The 20,505-nt window shown below is 45.2% G+C and overlaps 1 protein-coding gene across 1 annotated transcript; it reads left to right on the forward strand.

Annotated features, from left to right (window-relative positions):
- Positions 1–797: 797 nt before the first annotated feature.
- On the forward strand, positions 798–6,760 carry LOC308634481 (protein SPATA31F1-like; the record flags this gene model as incomplete). Its single annotated transcript, XM_081268303.1, has 4 exons — positions 798–941; positions 1,573–1,618; positions 2,155–2,215; positions 2,914–6,760. 4 exons carry the CDS (start codon positions 798–800, stop codon positions 6,758–6,760), a joined length of 4,098 nt encoding a protein of 1,365 aa, XP_081124429.1.
- Positions 6,761–20,505: the final 13,745 nt, after the last annotated feature.

Here is a 20,505-nt window from a genome sequence, read left to right on the forward strand (position 1 = left end):
AGCAGGGAGGATGCTATAACCTGGGCAAAAACAGCTCTAGAACACCCAGCCATGGACAGAATTCCAGAAGCAAGCCACATTAATGTGTCTGCATGGAAGGCGATGTTTGCAATCCCCCCACCCTATACACACACACACACACACACACACACACACACACACCCAAAGGCCTCCCTTCCTTCCTCCCACAATGTCATTTAAAGATACAGCCAACCCTGCCTTTCATCAGCCATGGTCTCCTCTCCTTGCATTTCTGATTTCTTGTCACCCATTGCCAGAAATATCAAAGCTCTCCATTTGCAAGCCATAACCACTCGCTGACATCCCTAAACTCCTGTGCACTTCTCAGTTATATTTCCAGGGAAGTGGGGAGTTGGTGAAGTTCCTCCATCCCAGCCACTCTTCCTCCACTCTTCCTTCCCTCCCCTGTGTCACAAAAGCACTCAGTTTTCTGAGGACAGGTGACCAAACAGTTGTTGTAAAAGGAGTGAGCTGAGCCAGCAGCCTGTTGTGGGAAATGGAGAATGAAAAGTGGGAAATAGACATGTGCGTGTGGCACCTCTAGGCGCAGGCTCTGCAACCTTCACAGAGGAGCAGACGCCTTCACCTACAGACTGAACCACCACATGAGCCTCCCTTGTGAAACAGGAGGGCTTTGTGATGCAGTCTGCAGCCTGGTTCTGTCCTCTGTGAGGCGGACATGACAAGGGTGAAGCACTGGGAGTCATTTGGCACTAGACCCCTGAACGCCTAGTTGTGGAGATGGTTGGTCTCCTCATGCTAATGAAGTTTAGGCCATGTTGAGCCTGACATCTGTTCTGTGGGACACTGGATATCCCTTATATACCTATGGTTCTCTTTTCATCCTTATCCTAATTATCTGGCAAATTAGACGGAGTTACTGTGGATTGAAGCACAAACCTACAAGGAGCTGCTGCCGGGTAGGGAAACACTGTCACCACAATTGAGCTAGTTTAAGCCTCAGATAAGCTTTCAAGTTTTCAGTGTTTCTCCATATTAAATCTCCCCCCACCCCATTTTTATACCATACTTTCAGTTACCTTTGTATATTGCTTTTGTTCTGAGAACCTATTTAATTCCTCACCAGCTCTCCCTCCAATGCAATGAAAAGCCTCAAGACCCTCCCTATTTGGCTTGAGTTGAGAAATAGATGCTATAAAGTCTACCCCACTAGATCTCAAGACTTCCCAATATGGGGGATTTTTCTGGTTGGTGAGTTTTGTAAAGCAGAAGTCCTTGGGTCATTAGAAATGCTCACCCTTTAATCCATTCCACTTTTCTTCCTGTGTCATCCCAAGCTCTCTGTAGAACTTGTCATGAGGACAGGAGGATGAAGAATGCAGAATCTTGAAGTGAATCAGAAGGGTGAAGCAGAAAATGGAAATGTTGGGGTGGAAAAAGGTGGAGTATGGTAAAGGAAATGTAGGAGAGTGTATAAAATGCAGACAGCTATGGAGAAAGGGAATGGGAAATATGATTTTTTGTCTCATTTTGGGCATGAAAAAGAAAATGGCATCCTAGTCTCACATTCTCATGTTTTTTGTCTTCAAGCATCATCGAAAAGTCAGGCAAAGGAATAAAGATGCAACGTCAAGAGGTAAAGTCCCAAACTCTCATTTGACTCCCACTGTGGGCTAGCTTCCTATATAGTATCTGTCGCTCTACCCCTGGTGCCAGGATCCAGGTATTCTAATCTCTGAAGGATCCAATTTCCCCCAAATTGATGACTTTCACAGAGGACTTCCATGGGTGGGAAATCTGAACATGGGAATGTTCGAAAATTCACTACCTTATGACCGTGAGAATAAATAATTGAAGAAGTAAGGCAGATGTCCTTAACTGTCATTTATTAGTTTTATGACCTTATAGGAATTATAATTATAATTATCTCAGTCTTATCCATTAAATAGGCTGATGATCCCCTCTCACTCACATTGTGATTGTGAATATCATATAACATTAGGTAAGGGATATCATGTTGTAAATGGTGATTCTGTATATAAACATATCTTGGAGCACTGACCTTGAGTTTTTAGTTTCCTCTTGCTGATTCAAAGGTCTTAAAATTGAGCTTCCTATAGGAGGCCCCTGAAACAATCCTATACCATATAACACTGTGTCCTGGTTCCTCAGTTAGGAGACCTTCCCAAGAGGAAGCTGAGGAGCCTCAGGAGCTGCTCTCTTTCATGAAAAGGTGATCTCTTGCTCTTTGCAGTCTTTCAACCCCCCATCTGCCCTATGAGTTCTTAGCTAGGCCTGGGGCAGGGATGAGGAGAGGGATAATGGCTGGTTAGGAGACATGCATGGTTGGGACTAGTTTATTGGTTGAGAAAATTGCTATGGCAGTAAAGAGTCCAGATATCTCAGGAGGGAAGAGGCAGTCACCTAATTTTTCTCTGTGCTAGGGTCACAGCAGTTGTACAACTCAGGATTTGACTAGTGCATAATTCATAAAAGGCACGACATGGGATTGCACTCAGCCATGACACAAATTATCCCATCAAGAGAATGAATAATGAAGTCATCATTGTCTTACTCTCTTACGTTTATACCCTTTCAAGGGCGACTCCTGGGTCTTGTTGGACCCTGCTGACATTACCTCCTCTGGCCTGTCTTCAGGGAAGACAGTTCCCGGGATCCCTCATACAGGAGCCTATCATCTTATTTTCTCCTTAAAATTTCAAGAGAATAATATCCAAAGATGCTGGGTATAGCAGCAGGGTATAGCATCCCATAGTTCTCAGAATGACGAGTTCCCATAAGGACCTCATTTTCCACAGTATAGGCCCAGCTCTTGTAGGACTCAGGGATGGGGTAGCAATCCCCAGCCACACTTTTGCAAAGAGGCAGATGTCACTCCATCCTTAACGGTTGCCATGTTTTCCTTCCCAGCCAGGGATGGCTTCCCCAGAAAGAAAGTGTGCGGCAGCTTCTGTGTGCAGATCCCTACTGCCAAACCTGCAATGGTGTGGCTCTGGAGATTGACCAATTGCTGGAGGGTGAGAATAACCAGATCCCCTCTACTTTACTGGGATCATCATGGGGCTCTTCTTGCCTAGAGGTGTTGTCCATGTCAAGTATGTCTTTTGAGCAGAATCTGGAGCTCCATTCTCAGCACTCCAGAGATTCTTCAGTGGCATCTGTAACTCCAACACTAAGCCAACTAATAGAACACAAATGCTTAACCCAGACAGTTTCCCAGAAAAATGATGGCATCAAAATCCAAGAATACTGGGCCGATCACCTCAAGTTAGAGCAGGAATTTCAACTGGCAGATAGGCCAGTGGGCCCAGAGACTATGGCTTCTTCAAGGCTTGAGGAATCTATAGTTACAGTGAATGAACAGGAGATTATGCAGAAAAACACTTACCTTGACGGGGAGGACCAAGTTCATCACCACTTGAAGCCCAAGGTTTCTTTAGTATCACCGAATTCAGAGATCACTAACCTGGCCCATCCTATGGCCTTAGAAATGGAGTCAGTTCTCCCCACTCACCTGCCTTTACTCAATCCTAAAACTCTGAGGTTTCTTGAGGTACATGTAAAAAAATGGATGCATTTCCAGAGGTGGGGGCTCCCCAGGCGTGTCGAAGACTCCCTCAGGCAGCTTATGCCAGACCCAACATTGTTTTACCAATCTGGAAAAAACCCACAGGTTTCCTCCATGACTTCTCAGATTATTATTGACAAAATTAAAACCATTTCCCACCAGACATGGGGTTCATTTGTGGCTGGACAGCCCATTCAGTCTATCTGGGTTTCTGAATGGTCTGATGTAAATCCAGAACAAAGATGCCACTGTCAGCAAATTCAAAACTATAACGTACTAACCCTACCCTCTCCTGCTCTTAATGTACTAAATGACCTCTATTCACTGCATGGGGAACAGGATAATGACTCACAGTGCAATTTGCAGCAGAAATACAACCAGCTCTTCTGTGGCCTCCCTACTCTGCACAGTGAGTCCCTGATTGCTACTTTCATGGACTCTAAAAGTCTCTCCAGGAACAAGAATGTGCCCAAGTCCCCCTTGAATGGTCCTCTTCTCTTCAATGAGCTCCATCCCCTGCTGTCCAATACTCCACCTGAGTCAGCCCCAGCCTCACCCCTAGCCTCACTCCCAGCTTCACCCCCAGCCTCACCCCCAACCTCCCCAAATTGCATGTCTCCCTCTAAGAATCAAGTCAGTGTCCCATTTCTGACTACGGCTGAGTGTAAAGCCTTGGAATGGCACTTGCTGCAGAGGCAACTCCAGCTTCAGTGGGGCCTGCCAGCAGTCTTCCAGAGATCTCAGCATGCTCCAGGTCCCAAGCAGTATGAATCATGTGACAAAATCCAACCCCCTGAGACCATGAAGACCTCCTGGCCAGGAAAGTCCTTCTCAGTCCTCACCAGGGAACTGCTCTTCTTTCCAGAGCATGCCCGCAGGCTGCTGGAATTCCATCTCCAGAAGCAGTTGATTCACCATCGCTGGGGCCTGCCCCCAAAGATTCAGCAGTCCATCCAGTTGCTCCTTTCCTCCACTGACCAGCAGACCCTGTCCTGGAGCAGTACAGCCCTACCCAGGGTGAGCATGCCCCCGCTTGCAACCCTAGACGACAATGAGGCTGGTGTCCTATCCTCACCCATGGTAGCCCAAATGCCCACCCCCATGCCACACTTGTTTGCCCAGGCCAAGGAAATATTGCAGAGCCACATCGGCTCCAAATGTGGACAGATCCACCAGGGCCAGGTCCCTGCCTGTGTATTCAGTTCCTGGGAATGCAGAATTCCTGGAGGCCTGGCAGTGGCTCCCTTCCCTTGCATTCCACAAAGCCAGCACCCGGAACTGCAGGCAGCAAGTGAACCTGACCCTCAGCCCAAAGTTATGCCCTGGATGCCAGTGGCCCTTGATCATCAGCAGCAGCAGGCCTTACCAAGTGCTGACACTGAACACCCTAAGCTGCCCCGAGTCCTGTCTGAGACAGCCATTGAGAAACTGGAAACCATGCTGCGGCACAAGTATCTGGTCTTCCTGTCAGGCCTGCCTGCTCTGTACTGTGTGGCCCTCTCTAGGGCCATGGTCCCGGCAAAATCTAGCCAACCTGTAATCACAGAGATGGTGTCTGGGCCTGTGGAAATCCCAGAGGAGCCTCCAACTCCTCCACTGACTCAGATGATCTCATCTGAAGACCCCTGCAGGAGGCTTGAACCATGCTTTCAAGATGACGATGAGACTTGGGCAGACAACACAGAGGAGTTCCAGCCTGAAGTTCGGGTGGAAGAAATGACAGAGATGGTAACTCCAAGGAGCCAGATGCTTCCTACTATCCCCTTCTCATCCAAGACACACATCTTCCCCAAACTAAATTTCCACCTTAGGAAAAAGGTCATAGAGATGCAATTGGGAATTCCCATAAGGGCAAGAGAGTCCAGGGAACCAACTGCAGGATTCACTGAGAACAAATCCACACAGGAGTCTCTTGGGAGTCTAAGCACCCCAGAAAGCACAGTAGTCCAGGAACTGTCCATCACACCAGAGTCTCCTCCTGCCCCAGACTCAGAATGGATCCCCCTTAAAAAACAGCTGGCCACTGAGTTGAAGGCAGTACAGCACAACCTAAAGGCACTTAGTTCCAAACCAGTGCCCCATGGATCACCCCCCCGGGCTTCCAAGATCTCACAACTCAATGCGAACATGACCAAGGCCCAGATACTTTGCGTTCAGGTGGAGGCCAGTGTGAACAACCCCATCCTGGAGGAACCCTGGAGCCCTGAGCTCCAACGTCCTGACAAGATCAAGGACTCAGCCCAAGTCCTGGCATTGGCAGAAAAGAAAGAGGACCCAGGAAAACCCAAGGCAGCAGGGGACCTTGGAGAAGGGGATGCAGGGCTTGGGATCTCCTCAATCAGTGAAGAAAGACACCCTGCTGAAGATCAGAGGCCAGAAAGGATGAACAGGACACCCCGAGGCTCCTGGCGATGGAACCAGAGCTTTCTTCTTGAGGATCCCTGTCCACCTAGCCACCAGCATCACCAGCATCACCCTCAGCTGCAGTCCCCAGAGCCACCCCCAGTAGTTCCTGGGGGGAAAGAATCTGAGCCTGACAGGCAAGACAGTCCAAGCAAGCCACATGTCATCCCTGAGCCCACAAGGAACCCTAAGAATGCCCAGCCCGTGGTGCCTCGCATTTCCCAGGACAAGTCTTTCCTCCCCCAGAAAATTCAGGGTAAACCTTTGCAGGGCCAAACTCTGCACAGTCAGGTCTTGCAGGGGAAGGCAATGCCAGCCCATTCTCACAAGAAGCCCATCGTTCCAGAGACTGACTTGAGAAATAAAATAAAATCCTTTCTGCACTGCATTACCCCTGAGAAGAAAGGCAAAGGGCACGTAGAGTCCATGTTCTCCAAAGCTGGGAAAGTGTCCAAAACCAGAAAAGAAAATGTTGAAAAGAGCCTCATTCCAGCCAAAAGCCCCACGGGGAGAACTAAGACAGAGAAGCCAAGTGGGCACCCCACGGCCCGTTCAGCCTCCCCTAAGAAGCCAGCAGGCCTGACCTTCTTAAATGCCAAGGCCCATTCAGCCTCCCCCGAGAAGCCAGTAGGCCCAGCTGCCTTAAATGGTCCCCATTCCCCAGACAGTAAACTCCGGCTACGCTCCCGACAGCATGGCTCTGCCTCAACCCTGGGCCATCCCCGCCACTGCCCTCGGCACTGTTCTCGAGTGGCTTGTGCCTCCCATCCAGGGAGCCTCCCCTAGCTCCCAGCCCTCAGCTCTGAAACATCATCCTGCTCCAGAGAACTCCCAAAGCAACGAGGAAGTGTTTCGAGGCTCCCCAACCTGGGCATTCCTTGAAGAGCACTATTTTCATTTCCATTGATGAACAGGTGTAGCAGAGCACCACCTGAAATACACTCTATATCTCTAAGCGGAGTTGTCTGTCTCTTTGTCTCCATTATACTTTGTTAAAAGGTGGCATGAAGAGGGCTAGGAAGTCCTTCCTATGTCGGAAAGGAGTTTTCAGCCACATTTCAGAAGGGACACTATTGCACTGCTCCCTATCAGGGACTTGAATAAGGCATATTGAAGGTAAAGGTTGGGCTTAAATTCCGATAATTTACCATCCACATTTACCTCACCATTTTAGATCAAGGATAGTGGAAAGAATAATTCTGAATTGTCCTAAATTTAATTACAAAGTCCAGAGGGTGGTATGAAGAAGATAGGAGATTAATCAGTTACTAGCTGCAGATGGAATCAACAAAAGGACCATTAGTGTTGACTTAAAATCCCATCGCCACCATGTTCTGTTTACATATAAACTTTCTGAACTCCATCCCCAACCAATCCAGACAATATTTCTTATACATTTTCCTCCAATCCCAAAACATTGCCTAATTCCCATTATTGTGCCCTTATTATCCATAGCAAATGTACATTACAGTGCTTTCTTTTCCCACAGTTTATTAAAAATACATTTGGCTTGGGGCTGGGAATGTGGCTCAAGCGGTAACGTGCTTGCCTGGCAAGCGCAGGGCACTGGGTTCGATCCTCAGCACCACAAAAAAATAAAGATGTTGTGTCCACCGAAAACTAAAAAATAAATATTAAAAAAAATTCTCTCTCTCTCTCTCTCTCTCTCTCTCTCTCTCTCTCTCTCTAAAAATAAAAAAAAATATGTTTGGCTCCAGTTTAGTGGACATTTTCCAACCTAGTTCTGCTGCTGGAATTTGTGAAAACTTGTCCCAGGAACTCATTCTTTATTTTTCTGGCTAGTATCTGTAATGGCTTGATAAGCCCTTTTATTTCAGAGATCTCTTGGTCTCTCTAGTGTTTTGGTTTAACTGTGTCTAGTGCATAATGATACTTATATTAGTTTCATCCAAGGTCTAGACAAAGCACTACATCATGTGATGAATTCTATGAGTTATGAAGCCCTGACGCAGGAGGAAGTACTCAGTTGATGAGAAGGAACTGTCACAATAAAATGACCTTAAGAAGTATCTTGTATTCAAAAATTAAATATTTAAGTACTTATTACATGTTAGGTACTACTACAAACACAACATTGGAAAAGACACAGCCCTGCCACGTGGAGCTCCTGATCTCATATCATGTGATAGACACATGACCAAATTGTTTACTCATTATATACACTTGGAAACCAAATATTCATCTCAACCTATACAAAAATGAACTCCTGAAATCTGCTCCACATCCACCCACTCACATCAAACCCCTCTGATCATATTTCCCACATCAGTTAATGGCAGTTCCATATTTCCAGTTGTTCAGATCATGTACAGTGGAATGTAACATCCATAAGTTTTCCCCTTAACAGTCCACATCCAACCCATCAATAAATTCTTCTTGTCCCTACCTTCAAAAATGTATCCAGACTATGACTTACCACATCCTCTAGTGTATCAAAACTGAAGCAGCAGCATCCTGAGACCATACCCTAAATAGTCTATCCTCAACACAGAAACATGATGTCCCCAAAGAGAATCCTGTCTTCATGAGAGAAAGAGAGATAACCATAATACGAGGTTAGATCACCAAGGCAGTGAATGTAAATTAAGGAGAAATCTAAGGACTGGGTCGTGGGATACTTTTACTTTAAGAAGTTGGAAAACATAGGAAGAACCAGTAAGAAGAAACTGAAAAGCAATAGCCCTTGAGGTAGCAGAAAAACCAAGAGTGTGGTACACTGGAAGCCAAAAGATGACATCTTTCAAAGACAAAGTGATTGACTGCATGGAAAGCCAAAGAAGATGAGGACCATCAGATCTAGCCACAAAGAAATTATGACTTTTGAAGAATAGCCTCATGTACATGATGCAGATGAAGACATGGCTGGAGGGGATTCAAGACAGAATGGAATGAGAGCAACTGGTGACAGCAAACTTAATTCTTTCAAGAGGTTTGGTCAAAATAAGATGCATAAATATGAGGCAATAGCACCAAGAAGATATGCTCCAAAAGTTTGCACAAATTAATAATGAATGTTTATGGAAAAGATGCAATTAAGGGGGATAAATTAATGATGTAGGAGAACAAGGGAAGAGTTGCTGAAACCGTGAATGAGTGGGAGAAATGAAGGAATGGGAGCAAGTCCCCAGGGTGAGGGGCCAGCTTTGGCTAAAGTACACTTTGCTTATGTAAACACAAAGAACATAGTATTAATGAGAGAGCAGTTAGTGGATCAGAAGAATAAAGATTTCTTCCACAATTAATTAGAGCATGGACAAAGACCCAGAGGGGTGAATAAGAATCTAGGAAAGGACCACAAGGGTGAGAGCTATACAGAGAGTCAAAGCCAAAAAATTGGAGGCAGAGAGGGATTCTGAAAGTTACCACAGAAAATTTCAATTGGGGTTTAAGTTATTGGTCCCAGTATGAGAGCCCAAGCGGATGCCAAAAAGTGGTTGAAGTTGCAGATTATGTGTGTGAAGCAGGTGCTCTTGCAACACTGGAGGAACAGGACAGACCCCAGAGAAAACACCAAATGCATCAAACCTGCACAACAGCAAGGGGCTAATAAAAAAAGAAAAGGGGCATGTGGCATCCTAGTGCTCAGCAAGGGACCAGAGAGGATTGGGTGTGAGAGGAGAAAGCTGGGAAGCAGGAAGGCAATAAGCTGCCCTGAGTAGATAAGATAGACCTATATTAGCCACCTAATGTCCCTCAGAAGGTAGCACCTCTGCATTCTCCTTCCACTTACCACAAGAGATGTCAAGAGCTTGAGAAAGAAAAGAAAATGCTGGACTTTCTTATCATGTAGTTTGAGGGACAGGGGATGCCCCTCATTCCTAAGGAAATCCAGAATCATTCAGCATCCTGTCAAACCAGGAGGAAGTTGTGGCAGGACTTGCTTCCTCTAATAGACCACACAGATTAGCACAATGTGTCTACTGTGACAGGATGCAGCACCCCAGATGGGAAGAAGCATGAATGAGTCCCTCCTCTGAATGGTGACTCTGTGCCTAAAAGGATGGAGGCCCAGACCCTAACTGGCCCCCAGGGAAGGAGGCACAAGGCCCAGGCCTGCTGAGCCAACACTCTGCAGGTGTTTTCCTGAAGCATCCCCAGAGATCAAAGGCGGCCTTGGGACAGGCACATCCTCCCTGCCTGGTGGGAGTACAGAGGGACACAGAGATAGGAAACTAAGGGAGGCCCAGAATGAATGGAATTCACTCAGAAGGGTCACAGTGGCATCAGGTGGGAAGCCGGTTAGTATGCACACATCCTGGCTTAGGGTGGAGAAGGCCCTTCCCAGGGCCCCCCACAGGCTCCTACCTGCCTTATGCCCATGTTGCTGAACAAAGCCCTATAACAAAGAGCTGAAGGAAGAATTGAGCTTCAACTGAGACCTCTGGATCCTGAGTTCTCAACAAAGCCAAGATCTGAGAGAATAGGAGCAGTCTGAGATCCACACAGTATGCTGATGGAGGATGAAGCCTGCTATCCCATAACCCTAGCACAACACCACCCTTTACCTCTCCCTCAACTCAAGAGAGGAGAAATCAGAAGACGCATACATTCAAGAATTTGCTACTCCAGAACTAGGGGTAGATGCTAGGAATGCAGTAGTGCTTGGGAACTTTGGGGTTCACCTCTACCACATTGTGATATGGTGAATGGCCTGACCTTCTAGAACCCTTTCCTTAGGCCCTCCAGAAGTCATTTCAGAACTGTCTGGAAGGAATCTCAAGCGAGGGACCACTAGCACAGGGAGGACAGTGGCCTCTCCACAATATCATTTCTGTTCAAGGCTGGGTCAAAACCAACAGGGAGTGTTAAAAAGGCTGCTTGGCTTTTTTGCCAGCTCACTGAAGCCCAGGCAGGAAGGGCAAGAACACAGGATGAGCACAAGAATAAACCCCCTGGAGATGCTGCTTCCTGCACATGGGGAGGCCATTGGACCTCTGCTTCTCTATCATCCAACCAAAACTTAATACTTTGCCTGGACTCTGGAACCCATGGCTTAGGACAGCCCTGTCATAGGAGGAAGAACAAGAATGGTTCCTGCGTCCACTGCAAGAAGAGGAGAGATGGGGGGACAACCTTGAGTTCAATGAGGACATGACAAGTAAGCATAACACAGGCACGTAGGGTGCTGGGGACACAAAGTGCCAGATCCTCACCAGGTCTAACTGGGTTTGCAGGGGACTGTGCATTCCCAAACCCACAGACAGAGAGGCCAGGACCCTGAATACTTGGTTGGGATGAAAGCATGGGGAGAAGGACTGGCCAGAGAAAGATGCTGTTTCCAGAAGGATGGGTGGGTGCTGCCAACAGGCCCCCTTCCCTTCCACGTGCCCCTCCTTCACTGTAACTTCTCTGGATCCAGGACCAGGCAAGGAGCACACTGGGGGATTTCCAGAGTGTATCACTTCCAAGGTCAGGCCCCCTACAGAGGCCACAGGGGCAGGCCCCCGGGCAGGCAGCCTGACCATGGGAATCCAGACAGCGGGAAGGGAAGCCATTGCTTGCGGTAAATAGTGCTGGCAGCTGGGGTGTGTCAGGCAAAGGGGGGGCTGGAGAGGGGCAGACAGAGAATGAGAAGACAGAGGAGATCATACACACACAGAGACAGAGAGACAAAGACAGACACCCAGCCACACAGGTACATACGAGAAAAGACGCAAGGTTACCCTTGCCACTCAGAAAAATTTTCAGAGCACACACAAACACGTGTAGAAAACATACCTACATTAACCCATGAACACCCTGAGTGGGACATGCCCCAGTAGACATACGCCCCAAAACTCACACAGACTCAAAAACACGTTTGCACACATAACTGACACAGCCCCTCGCACAAACCCACAGACAAATGCAATCCAAACCCATTCTGCAGTCTCCTCCCTAAGCTTCAAGGCCACTGCTGAGCAGGCCTGTCTCTCCCTCCTCTGACCTCTGGTTTCTATTTCTGTCCTATTTCTTGTCCTTTGATTCACATGCATACCACTGGGCTCAATAGCTGGGCTGTGTGCTCTTAAAGAACTGTCTCCCTCAGGAAGTGTGTCCCCTGCCCTCTTCAGCAGCCCATCCTTCACCTACAGAGGGTCCCCAATGTAATGCTGGATCCACGCCTACAGGATCCTGAGCCCCAGACTTGACATGGCAGGCACGAGGGAACAACAAACCAGACAGACACATTCAGTCTAGTTACCCTCAGGGAACCCTCAAGTACCAGGTCCTGGGTACCCAGGAAGACACTCCTGACACAGGGCATGACCAACTGTGTATCTCTTCCCCACACTTTAATTAATGTGAGCCACAATCCCATCCTATGCCCCTACCTCTAAATCAACTCCAACCCCATTCCCAGAGACAACTTCAAGGGAAACCCTTAATATAACCCACATAGAAAGGTAATACTGCTGGGTATTAAGTGAACATGTTTATATGGCCAAATGAGTTTGATGTAGAAAACTGTGGTGTTCCCTTTCCCCAGGATCAGGGCACTTATCTGCCCTAGTTGGGTAACTGTGGGGACACTGGTTCGCCTAAGTCCCTTTCCAGACTCTCTTAGAAGTTTAAGACTGCTCTCCATCATAAAACTGAACTCCTGGCCAATATTAATCCCAATCCTAAATGCAAGCAGTGCCCTACTCCAACCCTAACACAATCTTAATCCAAGGCACACTAGCTCTTACCAACCAGAATCACAAACCCAATCCTGAATCCCACTTCCACATCACCAGGCTCCCAGCTCTGTGCTCACCACTGTCCAACTCCAGTCTGCAACCACAACATCACTGCTGTTCTAAGCACAAGCCTAACTCTAGCCCTAACCCTGGGTGGTGACACATTGGGTAATGTATGTCTCCACTCTGGGCACATCGATGTCACACCCATAGTAAGGGTTGTGTCATTTGTACCCTCAGGGTCTTGGTGGTTCTTTCAGGACCAACAGCCCAGTCCATGGGGCATCTTGTTCCTGGAGGGCTCAGTGCTCTGCTGGGAACCCAGGAGCACCAAAGCACCCAGGCCCTTTGACCCTTGTTGGATATACAGGCTCATGGGGCCCTGCCCACCCCAAATCATGTTCCAAGATTCGCCAAGTCTCTTAGCTGAAATTCCGGGCATAGGCCTCCTTGCTTGCCAAGCTGGGAGCATCTGCTGCCCTGGAAGCCCCCAGCAGGCGGGAGCAGGCTGGCCTGGGGCTGAGGGGAATGTGGGAATTTCCAGACTCTTTCAACTTTCACACCTAAGCTGTCTACCACAGAAGTGGCCCAGGTGCCTGCCCTAAACAGGTAGAGGGCCTGATGATACTGAGGCTGAGGGAGGCTCAAATAAACACAGTTCCTCTCCCCACTTCCAGGGTCTCAATCTGGTCCACACTCTCTATCGGGGTAGAGCTGACATCATCCCCACGTGCCTCCCTTTTCCTTTACCCCCAGGATTTTGGGTTGTATCTGGAATATCTCCGCAAGACTCACTTGTTGAAGTCTTAGTCCCCAATGTAGCAATGTTCAGAGATGACACTTTGGGAAGTGATTGAATCATGAGGCTCTAGCCTCACCAGTATATTAATAATTTGACAGCATAATTGAGAGGTGGTAGAAACTGTAGGAGATAGGATCTAGTTGAAGGCGTGGGTCCTGTGGGTGTGCCCTTGGGAACTACACTTTGTCCCTATCAACCCTCAATATCTCTCTCTCCATCCCTGCTTCGCTCTCCCTCTTTCTCTCTTGCTTCTTGGCTGCCATTAGGAGAGCAGTTTTCCTCTATCACAGCCTTCCACCTTGATATTTTGTCTCATCTCATGCTAAAGCAATGAAGCCTGCCGATCATAGACTGAAACCTCTGAAACCATGAGCCAAAATACATCTTTCCTCCTCTTAAAGTCGTTTTGCTCAGGTTATTTTGCCCCAGCAGTGAAAAGGTGACCAACACCACCAGGGACCAGTCATCAAATAGTATCTGGGTTTGCTTAGGAGCTCATCAAGCCAAAACCTTCACCCTCAGGACTGGAACTCTTGGTGGACATTCACATTTCCCATGTGCAGCCATCCAAGTCTTTGTGTACCTTCCCCTATACCTACATACAGCCCAGCCTGAAGAGAAAAAGAGGCCTGGGTTCTGGGCTATAGACTCCAAACTGCCACACCCAGGATAAGGTTCACGTGGTGCCGTAGGGTGGGACAAGCCAGGCCAGCAGCTGCGGGCAGAGGAATGACCGGGTGAGTAGCCAAGAATCCTAGAGAGCACTTTGGGTCCCCCAAAGCCTTGGGGTCCCAGAGAAGGGTCACAACTCCTCTTATCACCTCAGTCCTCCTCCTGGGCACTGTATCTATACCTGGATTCACTCCCCGCCTCTCATGCCCCCAGGTTTTCCACAGACCAGGGAGGGACAGAGACTTGCCATCTCCTTGCTCTCAAGGCAGCTATTTTCTGCCCTGGGTTTTTGTCCAGCCAGGTTTCCACCTCCAGCAAAGCCCCTGCTGTTTGCCTCCTTTCTCTTAGGGATCCTAATTTAGGTTCTAAGCCTCAGGAGCAAGAAGGGAGGACCCAATATCTCCAGAATGCAATGTCTCTCTGAGGCTGCTCTACCTCTGCAGGCTCAAGTTCAGAGGTAGAGGCTTTGGGTCTATCCTAGGAAGATCTTCCTCTGAATTTAGGAAAGACGGGTGAGTATGAGACCTGATGGAGCTGTGGATACATCTGACACAAATATGAAGCCACCCCATAATGGCATAAATAAAGACAAGAGGACAACAAGTTTCTCGGGTGAGAGAGACAGACAGAGATCCTGGGGTTTCAGGAAAGGATACAGCACAGTCCCCTTCTTTCTTTCCTTCACTCCACTTTTTCTATACACTCAGCCAGGTTAGAAAGTCTCCTCCCTCAAGAGAGGTAGGGGAGACATCTCTCTAGCTTCCTTTTCCCCAAACCAACTTTGTTCCCTCCTACCAGCTCTGTGCCCATCTGGAGTGTGGGCTGGGAGCAGAATTGGCCCAGGTAGCTTTCTCAGCCCCACCCTCACCAAATGCTTGGACAACTTACAGATTCTTTGGCTCCGTTTTTAGATTCTATTTAAGATGGTCTAGGGTACTGACTCTGATTCTGTATTTTTTTTTTAAAGAGAGAGTGAGAGAGGAGAGAGAGCGAGAGAGAATTTTTAATATTTATTTTCTAGTTCTCGGCAGACACAACATCTTTGTTGGTATGTGGTGCTGAGGATCGAACCCGGGCCGCACACATGCCAGGCAAGCGCGCTACCACTCGAGCCACATCCCTAGCCCCCTGATTCTGTATTTTTAACTAGCTCCCCAGGTGATTGTGAACTGCAGCCAAATTTGGAAGCACCAATATGATTCTGTTATCATCTATTTGTCTCCCACCCTCATCTAGGCCCAGGCTATCCTGACTTTTTAGAAAACTTCACACATAGGCCACTCAGTACTACCTGAATTATTTCCACAAAGGCAGTTGGGGGTGGGTGGGAATGAGGAGATGGGAATTTAAAACTTGATGGTGTCAGAATCTGCCTTCAGACCAGGTAAAAGATCCAGGAAACCTTATCTCCTTGTTAACGCCCAGTCATGTTCCAGGAATGCCAGCCTCTTTCCAGCAAGGGCACTTCTGTTAAGATTCATGGGCTCAATTATTTATCATTTAGGTCATTCAAATCTCATCCCCTCTCACCTGTGAACCTAGGGTAAACCACCACCCCTTCACATCCATTCCAAAAGTATCCCCATCTCCAACCTCTCCACATCCCATCCTCCCCCAAAGTAATACCCCTATTGTGGGTCCAATATTTTTGTCACTACTATGTCCCTGACCACTTCTGTCCTAACTGCATCTGTCCTAGTCCTCATTCCCTCTCCAACACCGTATGGTTTCCCTGCCCCTTCATAAGCCATCCTTTCATAAAACTGTTTTTGCTAAGACTGGGAATGAAGAAAAAAAAATACTGGTGATGAGGAACCTGCTGTTAGGTTTAGCACTCTGGACACCAGATGGGCTTTCCAGTTCTGACTTGGGGGTCACAACTCTGAGGTCTTGATTCAGTTTTAAACATAGATTCTAAATTATGACCCAATATTTCTCATACAGTGTACATCCAGATAAATTCCAAGTGGATAAAAGATTTTAAATGTTAAAAACTAAACTACAGGAGCTCGGCATGGTGGCACATGCCTGTAATCCCTGAGGCTTGCGAGGCTAAGGCAGGAGGATCAAGAGTTCAAAGACAGCCTCAGCAAAAGCAAGGCACAAAGCAACTCAGTGAGACCCTGTCTCTAAATAAAATACAAAAAAAAAAAAAAAAAATAGGTCTGGGGATGTGGCTCAGTGCCAGAGTGCCAAAAAATAAAACTAAACTACAGGAGTGACATGATGTAAAACAGCAGGGTAAGAAGCTCCAAGGATTTGTCCTTCCAGGAAAGCAACTTCGGAGGTGGAAAGAGTGATTGACATCAACCATCTCAGAACTCTGGAACCTGATTGGGCATTTGTAACAGCAGCAGGGGTACTTGATAAAGGAAGAAGCTGGTGGTCTTTAATAAGAGAGCATAATGCATGAACTTCCTCCCAGACAACACTGTGGGGATAGCATCCCACACTCCTAGAGTGGCTGGCTAGAGGCAGAGAGGGCAATGGGAACCTCATCCCTGCCCCAATTTGGGGCTATATATTTTAGTCAGTATGGTAGTTTCCAAAGAGACATGTTTGCCTTGGTTTCAGCCTTTTGAGGTGTAGTAACTTCCCCAACAACATATATCAGAAGATTTAAAACTACAGAAATGTTTTTATATGTGTTGCAAGGGGATGGTGAGAAACCCTTCTTAGGTCACTAACTGACCAGAAATTCTAAACAGAAACTTCAGTGACCCCTCACATCAAATAATGCACATTTTGGCCAGGCACAGTGGCACATGCCTGTAATCCCAGTGGCTCGGGAAGCTGAGACTGAGAACTTGGGAAGCGAGTTCAAAGCCAGCCTCAGCAAAAGCAAGGTACTAAGCAACTCACAGAGACCCAGTCACTAAATAAAATACAAAATAGGACTGGAGATGTGGCTCAGTGGTGGAAGCGCCCCTGAGTTCAGTCCCCAGTATTCCATGCCCCCCCAAAAAAGAATGCACATTTTGCAAAATAAGTCATGAAAAGTCACAAATGGATGGCATAGTTCTCAACCGGCAAATATCAGCAACATCTAAGGCATGGAAAAATTATATTTCCAAAGATTATCCTACATTATAATATTCATATTGTCCAGTTCTCACCAAAACATTACAAAGAAACAAGGAAGTATGGCCTATTCACAGTTAAAAATAATTTGCCATAAACCATCCCCAAAGAAGCTCAAACACTGGGAATAGTAAATGAAAACTTTAACTGTCTTAAATAAACTCAAATAGCTGAAGGAAACTTTAAGCAAATAACTAAAGTAAATATGGAAAACAGGATGTGAAAAAAAAACTATCAAGAAAAAGAACCCAAATAGAAATCAAGAAAAAGAACCCAAATAGAAATTTTAGAGCTGAAAATACAGCTCCAAATTATGAAAAAGAACCCAAATAGAAATTTTGGAGCTGAAAATAAATTTCACTGAAGTGAAAAAGATCACTAGGAGCATTCAACAGCAGGTTTGAGCAGGCAAAAGAAAGGATCAGCATACCAGAAGATAAGACAACCGAAATGATCAAGCCTGAGAAATGGAAAGAAAAAAAGATTAAAATATATATATCTCATCATAGGAGGCCTAGATGAAAAAAAGAAAAAACAGGATGGGAAAAGTTTTTGAAGAAATAATGTCTGAAAACATCCCAAATCTAATGAAAAAAATATATATTTTTTTTTTTAAAAAATATATATATTTTTTAAAATATATATATATATATATATATATATATATATATATATATATATATATATACACATTTCCATGAAGCTCACAAACTCTAAACAGGATAAGCAGGATCTCAATGAGATCCACACAAAGACATACTAGAGTCAAAACTCAAGCCAAAAAATAATAATAATAATAATTTCAAAAGCAAGAGAGAAGTGACTCATTATATACAAGGGATTATCACTAATTTTGTTTTCAGTGCTGGGGATTGAACCCAGGGATTTCCCACTGGCTAAGCAAGTGCTCTTCCACTGAGTTACATCCCCAGCTCATTTTTCAGTAGGATTAACAGCAGATTTTCAGAAATCATGGAGGCCAGAAGGCAATGGAATGAATACAAAGTCCTAAAAGAAAAAAATAATTTTTAAATAAGCATTCTATTTCCATCAAAACTATCTTTCAAAAATTTAAGGAAAGGGGCTCGGGTTATAGCTCAGTGGTAGAGCATTTGCCTAGCATGTGTGAAGTACTGGTTTTGATCCTCAGCACCTCATAAAAATAAATAAATAAAACAAAAAAATAAATAAATAAAACACGTGTGTCCATCCACAACTAAAAAAATAAGAATAAAGAATTAAGAAAAAACAAGCAAAATGAGAGAGTTTGTTACTAGTAGACTTGACTATAAGAAATGCTAAAGGGAGCCAGGCATGGTGGTGTAATCCCAGCAGCTCTGGAGCCTGAGGCAGGAGGATCTAGAGTTCAAAGCCAGCCTCAGCAAAAGCAAGGCGGTAAGCAACTCAGTGAGACTCTGTCTCTAAATAAAATACAAAATAGGGCTGGGGATGTGACACAGTGGTTGAGTGCCCCTGAGTTCAATGCCTGGTGTCCCCCCTGCCAAAAAAAAAAAAAAAAAGCAAAAGAAATGCTAAAGGCAATCCTTCATGGTGAAACAAAAGGGATACTAAAATAGTAATTCACAGGCTTACAAAAAAAAAAAAAAAAAAAGATCCCTGGTAAAAGTAATTTCATAAGGAAATATAAAGTTAGTGTTATTGCAATTTTGGTTTGTGATTCTTTTTTTCCTACATAATTTTAAAAGGAAAATGCATAAAACAATAATTATAAATCTATGTTAGTGGGCACACAATATATCAAGATGTAATCTATCACAATAATATAAAGGAGAATGGACGAAGATGAACAGGAGTAGAGTGCTTATATACATTTGAAACTAAGTTGGTATTATTCAAACTAATCTAGATTGTTTTAGGTTTAAAATGTTAATTGTAATAACCAAGGCAACCACTACGAAAATAATTACAAAACATACAGAAAAGGAATGCAGAAGATAATCACAATGGTATGCTACAAAAAGATGAACTAAATACCAAAAAAGGCAGTAATAGAGGAATTAAGGAACAAAAAGCATATCAGATGTGCAGAAAACAATATCTAAATGACAGAAATAAAGTCTTCCTTATAAGTAATTAATTAAATCCTCCAATTAAAAGGCATATATTGGCAAAATGTGATTCAGCTGTATGCTTTAGATATAAAGACACAAAGATACCTTGAGTAATGACACACACTTGTAATCCAGGCGACTCAGGAGGTTGAGGAAGGAGGACCATGAGTTCAAATCCAGCCTCAGCAATTTAGTGAAGTCCTATCTCAAAATAAAAATAAAAGAGGCTAGGGATTAGCTCAGTGGTAAAATGTGTCTGGGTTCAATCCCCAGAACAAAGAGAGAGAAAGAGACACAGCGTGAAAATAAAAGGATGCAAATAGTGTCCAAAAGAGAGCTGAGGTGGCTATATAATTGACAGAAAAAATAGATTTTTAGTTCAAAAAGTTTACAAGAGACAAAGATAGACATCATATATTTTTTAAAAGGTCTGATACAGCAAGAAGATACAACAGTTATAAATGCTGAATTGCAGAGCTCCACAAACACTACAAGCAAAAGTTGACAGAACTGAAAGGAGAAATTGGCAGTTCTTCAATAATAGCTTTAGAACCCATTTTTAATAGTGGATAAAATAACCTGATAAAAGATTAATAAGAGGCCATGCACGGTGGCACACACCTGTAATCCTAGCAGCTTGGGAGACTGGGGCAGGGTGGTCGCAAATTCAAGGCCAGGCTTAGCAATTTAGTGATGGCCTAAGCAACTTATTGAAACCCTGTCTCAAAAAAAAAAATTTTTAAGGTGGGGGGGGGGGGGGCTAGGGATGTGGCTCAGTGATTAAGCACCCTGGGTTCAATCCCCAATACCAAAAAAAAAAAAAAATCAATAAGCAAACAGAGAATTTGAACAACACTATAAACTGATTAGACCTAACAGGCATAATGAGAAGATTCTGTCCAACAACAGAGGAGTACACTTTCTTCTCAAGTGAATATGAAACATTCTACAGAACAGAACACATTACGCCAAAAACCAAGTCTTAATGAAGTTTAAGACTGAAATCATACAAAGTTATCTTTTCCAATCACAATGGAAAGAAACTGGAAGTCCTTACAGATGTAAAACTAGAAAGCTCAGATATTCTGAAATTAAACAACATGCTTTTAGACAACCAAAGAATCAATGAAGAAAGCACAAGGGAAATTAGAAAGTAACTTGAGGCAAATAAAAACATAATATACCAAGCCATATATGATGCAGGGAAAGCAGTACTAAGAG

Source organism: Spermophilus citellus, assembly GCF_964194105.1.
Source record: "Spermophilus citellus genome assembly, chromosome: 2".
Classification (NCBI taxonomy): domain Eukaryota; kingdom Metazoa; phylum Chordata; class Mammalia; order Rodentia; family Sciuridae; genus Spermophilus; species Spermophilus citellus.